At 37.4% G+C, this 12,383-nt stretch overlaps 2 non-coding genes and 2 gene segments (V, D, J or C); 2 read left to right on the top strand and 2 right to left on the bottom strand.

Moving 5' to 3' along the window:
* Nucleotides 1–300: 300 nt before the first annotated feature.
* LOC114636217 lies at nt 301–434 on the top strand. Its single transcript, XR_003713593.1, has one exon. It is a non-coding gene; the product is annotated as a small nucleolar RNA SNORA17 (small nucleolar RNA).
* Nucleotides 435–844: 410 nt separating this feature from the next.
* LOC114636208 lies at nt 845–1,396 on the bottom strand. The segment is given in 2 exon segments: nt 845–1,167; nt 1,289–1,396. Coding segments are annotated over 2 exon segments (426 nt in total).
* A 6,304-nt stretch (nt 1,397–7,700) lies between these two features.
* Nucleotides 7,701–7,828, top strand: LOC114636213. The gene has a single exon (XR_003713589.1). It is a non-coding gene; the product is annotated as a small nucleolar RNA SNORA17 (small nucleolar RNA).
* A 411-nt stretch (nt 7,829–8,239) lies between these two features.
* LOC114636207 lies at nt 8,240–8,777 on the bottom strand. The segment is given in 2 exon segments: nt 8,240–8,562; nt 8,685–8,777. Coding segments are annotated over 2 exon segments (378 nt in total).
* Between the last annotated feature and the right edge of the window lie 3,606 nt (nt 8,778–12,383).

The following is a 12,383-nucleotide window of genomic DNA, read 5'->3' as shown; positions in this document are numbered from 1 at the left end:
TGAGAATCAAATCTACATTTCTTTCAAGATAAACAAACACTCTTAACCACTTAGCTTTCTCTCCAGTCCCATAAGTGATGTTTAAATGTATATCATCTCCAGTTTGCTAATAAACTCAATATAATGCAAATAATATTCCTGAAACAATTTCAAAAGTTGGTAAACTCAATCTGGAGTTTATGGAGATAGACAAAGGACAGGATAACTAGGAAAATTGGAACCCTAGAAAAAGTGGCATTATATCTTCTGACTATTCTTCTCTGTTGTATGAAATTAGAGTGATGAAGACTTTTGTGCGCTCCTGAATCCCAGAGGCATTGCATGTGTGTCTTTTATGTCATATGAGTGTCGGTAGGAGGCAGAGAAGAGACTATGTCCATGCTCAGCTCACAGTCCTGACCTATGAATATCTGAAAAATTAGCAGCCTAACATTCCCAGAAAGAAGTAAGCCTAAGGCAGCCTGACTGGCACTATGCAAGAGCAGACAGTCTTCCAGAAAGAAGATCCAGAAACTAGAATAAATCTTCCTATTATCAAGGCTATGAGCATAAACAAGAATGACACAGGCAACACTTTCAAGGGGCCACTAAGGTGGACAAAGGGGAAAATGAAACAAAGTGACCACCAGACAAGTACCATGGAGCCAAGACAGAAAGCTGCCCTGACAAAACCACCATTCTGAGACAATAATAGGTGAGAAGGGCATAGCACACCTAAGCCCACAACTGACATGACCCCACACTCGCAAAAAGACCTGTTACATCTGAGAAATACTTAGAGTAGGTGATTCATGAGGAGGAGCAGCTGGGGCAGCCAAGACTCTCACTTCTGCTTCCATGGGGTTTATGTTATGACTTGTATCACTGTGGGAGGATACTCATCATACTGTAGACAGTAATAATCAGCCATATCTTCAGACTCCAGGCTTCTGATGATGAGAGAATAATCTGACCCAGACCTACTGCCACTGAACCTTGATGGGACCCCATCTGCCCGGTTGGTGGCACGATAGATCAGGGGCTTAGGTGATTGCCCTGGTTTCTGCTGATACCAGCTTAAATAACTGCTAATGTCCTGACTTGCCTGACAATTGAGACTAACTGTTTCTCCCAGAGAGGCAGACATGGAGGATGGAGACTGGGTCATCTGGATGTCACATCTGGTACCTAGGAGTGGAGATACAATGAATATCCACATAGGTAAGCATGATAAAACAGGACATTCCCAAAATGTCAGTCAACACTAATCACAGTATAACAGAGAAATTCTCATTTTAGTTCATTTTACCTGGTAACCAGAGCAATAAGAACCCAAGAAATTGAGCAGGTACCCTCATGTTCATGTTGAGTCCTAACTGCAATGACAATGTCACAGATTGTGACTGGTACATGAAGAAGTCCCCAAGATTGTGCAACAAGGGCATGCAAATCACTGGGAAACAGTTAGCATTGGTCACACCTGCAAAGCTTAACTCATTTCAGTACTTAGCACAAGCCCAGTGTCCCCAGGCATCTGAGGTCAAACCACATGTATGTCCCCAGAGAGTGAATTTCTATTCAAAGATTTATAATTATAGGTGATGTGTCTAATGTGGGTAGACTCTATTTGGAATAATATATTTCAGAGACATGCTGGAGCAACATAGCTGAATATCCTGCTATCATGGAATATACAAGGTAGAAGAAACTATCAGATCTTTAACTCACTCAAATAATTCTGATTGGACAAAAAAAATAGTATGTGTTCCCCTTGTGAAGTCTTTGGAGTAAGCATTACTTGAAATTAAAAGGACAATTTATCAAAACCATTTTCACTGAATTACAATATAAAGATTTTACAACTTTAACTTTAATAACTACAGTTCAAAGAGAGGAAATACACAGTACACGCACATATAACAACTTGATCCAAGCAACTTGTGCCACTTGAAGTTCTGATTTCATGTGAAGATAGAGGTGCATTCTTACATAGAAACTAAATGAGTACAACTTTTGCTCAGTTTGGGATCCTCCATATGGTGCACTTTTCTATCATTTGCTACTATTTCCCACATTTTCTCAGCATAAAGGATTAACTAGTGATGATAGAATTGATTACTAAAACACTAAACACTGCTATTTTCACATTTTGTTTTTCAGTAGTACGTGGAGGAATTATCGTGACTCAGGAAACAGCCTTGCTGTCTGGATATGGGTCAAAGTCTCCAATCAAGCTATGATGTGGAAATGTTTGTGCATCCTTATAACACAAATACTGAATACACCACATATGCATGTATTTATTATGACCATTCAAACTTATTCGTCATCAGGAGAAACCCAGTCTGTTCAGTCTTCAATACTTTGTCCTCTAGCCATGGAATCCTTTGCGTCTTTCAGAAACTAACTATGGAAGGTCCTACAATGGTGCAGAGTGAGTTTGAACAAGATAAGTTTCTAAGGGACTCGAGTAATGCGGGAGAACAAACATTTAGGCATAAAGCATGTTCTTCAATATACAGAACTCCATCCCAAGCAGGAGTACCACACAGCAGCTTTTGGATGGATTAGTAGTAATGCTGCCTTCTCTGCCTCTTCCCTGCACTCTCTTTTTGCTGATATCTAACACTTGTAACAGTGTCTTTCTTGAATTTTTGAAGCTTGGAAAACATTTCTGCACTCTCACATGATAGCCTCAGGATATGAGGAAGATTCATTCAGGAAACTTTTAGTGGATGTTAATAGGAGGTCGACAGTTTCTCTCAGATTAAAACAAATGAATCATTAGCTTGCAGGACATCTGGGATCTGAATTCTTACCACATCTTTTTAATGATATGTGCAAATACAAAGAGAATTCCAGAAACACTCAACTTTCCTTTATCAATAGATTTTACTTTGCACTAAAAACTAAACAATTTTGTTTTGGATTATACCTTCCTAGGAAAGCCTGTATTGATGGTATAAGAGTAAGCATCACTAACTTCTGAAAACAGTCATCAATTTCTTAAGACACCATAAATCACACATATTGAATACATACATGTACATATTGAGATTCGTGTGTCTCCCTACTCTGTTGATTAATATAAGGCTTTCTGAATTTTTTTCTGAATTCAAAAGTTCATGTTTTAAGGAGATGATACAATCTAATAATCTAATGATTTGGAAATAATGGACCTCACTGAACGTTTCCATGATTTTCCAAGTCTAGGCTCTAGAACGTTTAAATTGAAATTGATTTGTAAAAAGGATTTGTCAGGTGTAATTAAGTAATGAGTTTGAGATGATATGAACATTCTGAAATATATGGGTGATCAATATAATGGCATATGTTTTCCTAGTAGGGAGAGAGGGAGTTGAACTATACAGAGTGGTTGTAACAATGGAAAACAGAACCATGGTGGACAGTGCCTGTTATTCAGGTTAAGGAGGTATTTTCTTGGAAAAATAAGTGTGAGCATTAGACTGTGATACTAGACTCTAGGGGATGCTATCTGATCTCCTTATCCTTGAGGTTAATTCAGGAGATGGCTAACATGCAGAACTGTAGGGAAAATATATATTTTAATCAGTTCTGAAGCTATTGGCATGTAGCCACAGAAATCCAATTGAAAACACTGTCTTTGATATCTCTAAACCTGTGATTTTCTTAATACTCCAACATTCTAGAATTGTTATCAGGTGAAAAGAGGTTTGCTTTAAGATGAGAGAGTTTCAGACCTATTCATGGCTATAAAACAATGATTGTCAGTTGTGAGTAACTTCAAGGAGAAAAATTGGAAAAATAAGTTTAAAGGAGGATATTTTTTTTTTCTCTCACAGTATCTCAAATGTCTACCCATCTTGATTCCAATGTATTGTTTCTGGGTCTGAGTTGACATAGAGCATGGTGGTAGAGGGTACATGAAATAACATAGCTTTGTTAAAGAATGAAAGAATAAAAACAATACAGAGTGACCATGAGAGACTAAAAGACAAGTGCTAGAAACAAAACAGGAAAAGCAAAGAAATGAAAAAAAAAATAAAATAAAAGGCCTTTACTTCAGAAACACTATGCAGTTACTTTTTGTTCCTAACTAGATGAAGCTAGTTATTTTCTTCCACTTCCTAATGGTTTCTAATGGTATAATCTACTAAAGATTAAGTTTTCAACATTGGCCCTTGGAAATACAATATAGATTCAAATTATGACATTAATTCTTTGCCCCTCCCGAATGTTCACCCTTGTCTTAAATAAAAACAAAATACATTGAGACAAACTGTGACTCTGCCAATTCTTACAACTCTTGCATTTTGTGAAAGTGATGACAAAAGCCCCCAGAGAAACTCAAGAAATGATTTAACTATAAGATTGTATAAAACTAACAGGTAAAAGTATTTATTAACTTAACAAACCATAAGGTACTAACAATCGCAAGACTTACGAAGAATATTGTCAGCATCTAAAGCCTACAATGATTTCCATAATTTAATTTAATATTTCTATTAATATTTCTACCAACGTATTCAAAAGTGGTTATGTTCATGACTTTCTTTGTTCTGTTATTATAAAATTTCATGAAACTGTGACAAGAAAGGAACATGGAATAAGAGGCAAGCTAAATCTGTGTTCCAAAGCCAACGTCATTCATACTTGGATACATAGTAAACTATCTCTTAAATTCTTGAAGATGTAAGTTGTGATTTTGTGTTGATTACTGGGACATCCCATAGTGGTGAAACTAACAGAAGTGAAATTAAGAAGGCTACAGAGAAGACAAGACATACATAATCTACAGTTGGGCAAAAGTGTAATCTCTTTTTATTATTCTCACAAGTCTGCACCTTATATACCCAAATTACCACTTCCACTTTCAGCTGGTGTTTCCAAAATTCCCTACTCTATTGCAAATTGCTGACTAGAATAGAACTTCCTGGGAGAAGAGGCTATGTTTTAACACTGCAGGCTAGCGGAACTAGTCATAGTTGTTTCTTGCATAGAATATTTTTAGTTTACTAGAGATTTGTATTTTTATATACTACATTCAGGGTTTGACAATGAAAATGAGAATTACTGTTACATAAAATGACAAAATATTGGTGAGCATTGAGAAAAATATAGTTGTTTCTAGAACAAATTAAAAAGATCTGTTTTTAAATACCTTGGTTTACATACCAAGTTGTATATGAAGACAAGAAAGCAAGGAATTCTAAAGGAAAAATGCACATATAAAAAATCATGTACATGTACATATAGGCACACATATATATGAATGGATATATGTGTGTGTGTTTGTGTGTGTCTTTATATACACAGTAATACACACATTAAAAACTAAAATACATTTTGGAATTCCAGGTATTAAACGTTGGGTCAAACAAAAATGCTACACAGAAAACTATAACTGTCAATAATTAAAGAAAAACATATCAAGAACAAATCAAATTTTATATGAAGTAATATATTCATAATAATTTGATATCATTAATATAATTAACTAATTCAATAAAATGCCCCAAGAGAATGGATGTATAGAGAGAATGACTTAAAATACATGTAAGTGCTTGTTTACTGTAGCAAAAATGACAGTACTTAAAATCTAGAACTTAATCAGATAATAACATGTAAGTGAAAATGTGCTAACACTGCCAGCCAGGATATAAATGATGATGAGTTGATTTTGTATGCTTTGCTTATTTAATCCCATCTACATAAGAGGAAATATTAATTGTTTAGACTTCAAAAAAATTGAATCTAAGATAGAATCTAGATGTTGTATATAATGATGGATTTTAGCATGAATAAAATGCATAGTAATTATGTATTCAAATAGGGTCTTATATTTATAATGTAAAAATAAAATCCAAAACCAAGAAAATCACACCATTAAAAATATAAACAGTGTAATCTGAACATGGACAAAGATAAACATGGACATTCCCTGAATGAGACATAAATAAGACACATCAGATTTTTTTTAAGTTAAGCATCATAACTTGGTATGGAAGGTCTTTTTAAATCTATATATAGAATGCCACAATTTAAAATACAGTATTAGCACCCTGATTGTAAACATTCAAGAGAAGATTTTTTAATAGTGATAACACTAAAAAGTACCTTTGAAAACTTACTACCACGAAAAGCAGAATTATTATACAATTCAAGCTTTAAAAAAAAGTATTGGGTATCTTTGCAGAGAAAATGAAAACTCATTTTTACACCAAAACTATTAAAAAAAAAAAAACTTAATGAGAGTTCTTCCAGAGGTAGCTAGAACTCAGTAAGTCTTTAAATCTTCCTTATCCAGCAACATGACAAACTGGGGTTCTTAAATACCAAAAAGTTGAACTCTTAAGTAAAGTAAAGCTAATTCTTCATGTACACAGCTTGGCAAAGTTACAGAGTAGTGTGAGGCTGTAGCTCGCACGTGGGTGTGGGTCCTATTGGGCTGAGTTGTGGTTCCTGAGCTTCTGCTGCCCCAGGCAGCTGGAACCACACCTCAGAGGGCAAAAGAATTTGACTGAGTTCACTCCACGAGGCACCAGGCAGATGCTGGGCTATGAGAAGCCACTGAGCTCCACTCTGGGCATGGAGAGATTCCAGTTTGAGGTCCCACGGGAAGGAGCTCTTGGATTGGAGGTCTCCAGGTAGAGTTGGCTGGCTGGAGACTGGCTTGTCAGAGCCCGTGGGCTCCCAGCAGCTGCTGGAAGATGCAGAAGGACTGACATGGGATCAATATGGCTAGACCAGACCTCAGCCAAAAGGGGTAAGGGAGAGAAGCTCCAAGGTGCCCTGCAGGGTGGATAAGACTCTTGGTGGAGGCAACTTGCTTGGCTGATGCATGGCTGGCTCGGCTAGCTGGCTTGAGTTGGCAGGCCTCTGTGGCAGGAACATAGAGAAGACCTCCACAGGAGATTAGACAGTGGCTCAGTAGTTGAAAGCCCCCTCCACAGTTCTCCATGGTGGGCCCCAAGTACGAGAGGAAGTTCATGGTTTTAAAAGGTTTATTGTCATAGCTAAAATTGGGTTAAGCGGTATCCTTTGTTCTCAGAGCAAGCCTGAGGTTAAATATCTTTTATACAGAGGAGTCAGGGAAAGAATGCTTAATTGGCTAGGCCCTCTGGCCTTTAGGTATCTTATTAATATGGAGATTTTGGGGGCTCTGCAGCCTATAGTCATGCCCTCTACAAGTGCTACTGGACTGAAAGCCACAAACATTTCTTTGGGAGGGGCTGTGAATAGCTGAAGATAAGTGAGAGGAACCAAGAGGCCCAGGAGTACCACCAACTCCTACTGTCCTTTTAGGGTCTCCAGGGTTAGAAGCAGACTCAACTGGGTACCCCACTGCCTCTCACAACCCACCACATCACAGAGTATGCCAATAGCAAATGGTACATACTGTGTGAGGATTTTTCTCTAGTTTTGCTATGAGTTGGGGAAAGAGTAAAGACAGCAGTGAGTTTAGTGGTGGCAGTGCAGTGAATACAAGATTATTGTTGTGAAAACAGACTGTATATGTGATCAGTATACCTAGAAACAATGGACAAGTACAACATCATCCGTGTAAATGAGCTCATTATTAATATGAGATTTCTTTAAATTTCCTCATTTAATCTATTGTTAAACCTGTCAACCAAAGAGAAGGTTGTGTGCAAAGTGCAGATGTTTCTGCCTAAAAGTATTTGACAACTTCCTAGGAGTGTTATATAAAATTAGAATAACCAAAACTGTGGTGCACTCCTGCCTCCCAGAGTCATTGGAGGTCTGTATTTTGTGTCATATGAGTGTCAGAGAAGAGAGAGGCTATGTCTATGCTCACCTCACTGTCCTGACCTCTGAATGTCTGAATGAGAAGTAGCCTAACATTCCCTGAAAGAGGGAAGCCTAAGACAGCCAGACTAGTATGAGGCAAGAGCAGACAGTCTTCTAGGAAGGGGATCTAGAGACCAGAAGAAAGCTTCCTGTGACCAAGGCTATGGGCATGAATGAGCCTGAGACAGGGAATACTTTCAAGGGGCCACTAAGGTGGACAAGGTGGAGAATCAGCCCTCGGTGACTACCAGACAAGGACTATGAAGCCAAGACAGGAAAATAGCCTAATGAAACAAATAGTCTGAGACCATAATGGGTTACCAGGACATAGCACACCTAAGCCCACAACTGACATGACCCCAAACTCGCAGAAAGACCTGTAATATCTGATAAATACTTAGAGTAGGTGATTCATGAGCAGGAGCAGCTGGGGCAGCCAAGACTCTCACTTCTGCTTCCATGGGGTTTATGTTATGACTTGTATCTCTGTGGGAGGATACTCATCATACTGTAGACAGTAATAATCAGCCATATCTTCAGACTCCAGGCTTCTGATGATGAGAGAATAATCTGACCCAGACCTACTGCCACTGAATCTTGAAGGGACCCCATCTGCCCGGTTGGTGGCACCATAGATCAGGCGCTTTAGTGATTGCCCTGGTTTCTGCTGTAGCCAGATTAAATAACTGCTAATGTCCTGACTTGCCTGGCAATTGAGACTAACTGTTTCTCCCAGAGAGGCAGACATGGAGGATGGAGACTGGGTCATCTGGATGTCACATCTGGTACCTAGGAGTGGAGATACAATGAATATCCACATAGGTAAGCATGATAAAACAGGACATTCCCAAAATGCCAGTCATACACTAATCAGAGTGTAAAAATGAGATATCCATTTTAGTTCATTTTACCTGGTAACCAGAGCAACAAGAACCCAAAAATCTGAGCAAGGGCCCTCATATCCATGCTAGTCCTGACTGCAATGACAATGGCACAGAGTATCAGTAGTATATAAAGAAGTCCCCAAGGCTGTATAGTGAGGTCATGCAAATCATCGGAAACCAGTTATCACTGTGCACAGCTGCAAGGCTTACTCATCTCAGTACTTATAACAAGCCCAGTGTCCCCAGATGCTGAAGTCAAACCACTTGTATTATCTCCAGAAAATGAATTTCTTTTCAAAGATTTATAGTTATAGATGACGTTAGTAATGTAGATAGTTTCTATTTTGAATATAATATATTTAAAAGACATGATGGGGTAATATAGAATATCCTGATGTCAGAGAATATACAACAGAGAAAAACTACTAGATATTAACATATTCAAATAATTCTGATCGGCTAAAAAAAATTGTGTGTTCCCCTGTGAAGTGTTTGGAGTAGACATCACTTGAAATTAAAAGAACAAGTCATCATAACCATTATCACCAAGTTAAATATAATATTTTACAGTATTAACTTTGCTAACTACAGTTCAAACAGAAGAAATCCATAATAGGTGTACATATAACACCTTGATCTCAAGAATCTGTGTCATTTAAACTTTTGACTCCATGTGAAGTTGGAAATATTTTCATACTTACAAATTAAATGGGTACAACTTTTGTTCAGTTTGGGATCCTCCATATTTTTCTCTTTTCTAACATTTACTACTATTTCCCAAAGTTCTTCTGCATAAATGTTTGACTGGTGGTGATAGAATTATGTACTGTAACAGAAATCACTGCTATTTACACATTTTGTTCTTGAGCAGTACCTGGAGGTGTTATACAGACTCAGGCAGCAGCCTCACTGTCTGCATGTAGTTCCCAGTCACCAAACAATGCAAAAATGTTTGTGTATCCTTATAACATAAGAATTTGAAATCCACAATTCAGACATTTATGTCTTTATTATGGCCATCCAACCTTATTTACCATCACAAGAAGCATAATCAATTCAATATTCAATATTTTGTCCTGAAGCGAAGGAATTCTATGGGTCTTTCAGAAAGTAACTATGAAAGGCCTTACAATGTTGCAACATGAGTCTATACACACTGATTTTCCAAGGACCTGCACTTGAATGATGTGTAAGAACAAAGACCTAGTCATAAAGCAGCTTCTTCAATATTCAGAGCACTATCCCCATAGGGAAAAACTCACAGCAGCCTTTGCATGGATTAATAGTAAAGCTGCATTCCCTGCCTCTTTCCTGCACTCTCTTTCTGCCTGTATCTGTGTCTGTTTGATTTTTGAGGCTTGGAGACGTTTCTGAGTACTCATATGATAGCCCCAGGATCTGAGGAAGATTTGCTCAGGATACTCTTATTGCATGTTGATAGGAGGATGATGTTCCTCTCAACTTAGAAAAAAAAAAGTAAATCATTAATATGCAGGGCATCTGGGATGAGAATTCTTAGTATACCTTCTTTAATGATATGTGGAAATACAAAGGAATTTCCAAAAACTTTCAACTTTCTTTTATCAACAGGTCTTAGATTACACTAAGAGTTAAACAATTTTGGGTTTGACTACATCTTCCTAGGAAAGTGTGTATTAATGGTATAGCAGTGAGCATTGCTGCTTTCTAGAATTATTCAACAATTTCTTTTTTACTTGTTTGTTTTGTTTATTTTTTATTGCATATTTTATTTATTTACAATACAGACATCATCCCCTTTCTCCATTTCCCCTCTCTAGAATGCCTTATCTCATCCTTCCTCCTCCTTTGTGCTTTTATACTATTTCGATTACATGCATGTATTAAGTTCAGTTCTAGGTTGAGGTCCAACCAATACAATAGATGCAAATAGACAAGGAACAATCAATATAATAAACACAAATACTCAAGGAAAAAGCAAGGCATTAAACCCAACTACATAAATACTCCCATGATCACTGTTTCTAGGGGCTTATCAGGATGACCAAAGTATCTGAGCCTACTACCCTGTCTTAGCCCAAGTTCATTTTCATGTTTGAAGCCTTCTTCCTTGTTCTAGTCTAAAATTTAGATTCTTGTCTGAATTTTCTTCTTTGTTATAGCTTAATATTTAGGTTCCTGCCTGAGATTACGTCTTTGTTCTAGCCTAATATCTGATTCCTTCCTAAACCCTACTTCCTTGTCCTTGGCCAATGTAATATTCCTGCCAAGCAGCCCATTTCCTTGTCCTTGGCCCATATCAGATTCTTGCCAAGCAAAACCAAAGGCTCTCCGCCTCTCCCCATTTTTCATTTCATTAACAAGACTGAGCCTGTCTTAGGTCATTCTGACAAAAATGCCTTCCTTGTCTGTCATGGAAGCAATACACTTCTGTCTTAGGTTGTTAAAGCTCTGTGCAGAATCTTACCCATTCGTGGCTTGCCAGCCTGTTAATTTAATAACTCTGGCTGGGGGGGGGGGTCCATTTTCATGTTCCAGTCATGCACTTGGCTGCTGACATGTTGATGTTGTTGAAGAAAAGCTTTAACATAATGAGCAAGAATAAAAGTAGTCCCTGGACAAAAAGGGCTAGTAGGATCAAGCTATATATGCCATTTTTGAAGCTTGAGCAAAATAGAAATACTAACCTCAGGCCATGGGTAATTTTATCTGAAGTATCTACCACATCAACACACTGCAGAGCTGCATTCTTAAAAATCATAAGCTACCTATGTATCATTAAAACATCCCAAGAGGTGTTAGAATTATGCTAAATACACTGCAAGTGTCATTAAACTTCTTTCTAATTATAATGACTACCACTGTAAATTGTAGAACTAACATGAATCTAATGAGATTTGGCATGACACTCAAGAAGGCTCCTTACCCTTGAATTCTGAACCTCCTTCCAATAATTTAGATAAGATAAAGAGCATCAAACTGCTCTTCCAAATATCTATCTAAATCTTCTTGTATACTCAAAACATTAGTAACATTTTTTTGCTAAATGATTAACAAAAGTAGCTGTCTTAACTTTTTGTGTCACAGAAATTACAGAAGCAGTAGTTCTAGCAATTAATGTAATTAAAGCTGTTATACCAGCAATAATAAAGCCCACTACCCTCTTGCTTCTGCTTAAAGCCTGACTCAATTCTTCCAGGACTTGCAAGCTCTTTTTAGAATACTAAGGTTCTTTGATACTCAGGGCACTTAAACAAAAGCTGGCTGATAGACCTCCATAACTGACAAACCAGATTTCAAAACACCAAGACAACTAGAAGGTGTATAATCAATGTAACTTATATTAAATACTGTAGAAAAAAACAAAAGTATTTTTCACCTGTTTGAAATCTAGATTCTGCTCCAACTTTATTCCTAACATAACATCTTAGAGAACTGCAGCTAATTTCCATATATGTCTTTGAAAATGTCCAGAACAAGACTTCCAAATGACAACTGTTATTTCCAGTATTGGATTGATTTCTAGACCAGCCCATAGTTGAGTCTGAATAACAGGTCACATTTAATAATAATACAAGAGGCATTATAACTTCTCTTTTTGATTCTCTGTTCCACAAGATCTAAGAACTTGAGGCAAGGCAGCTTGTCCCATCAGTAGTATAGGTAAGCAATGGTGGGTTGGGAATTATGTCCAATACAGCTTCCCAGTCATCATTGTCAAGTCACTCAGCAAGCTCACAGTTCAGA

The sequence above is a fragment of the Grammomys surdaster genome, unplaced genomic scaffold (genome assembly GCF_004785775.1).
Source record: "Grammomys surdaster isolate TR1022 unplaced genomic scaffold, NIH_TR_1.0 123009, whole genome shotgun sequence".
Lineage (NCBI taxonomy): Eukaryota > Metazoa > Chordata > Mammalia > Rodentia > Muridae > Grammomys > Grammomys surdaster.
This window is presented reverse-complemented; position numbering and strand designations above follow the sequence as displayed.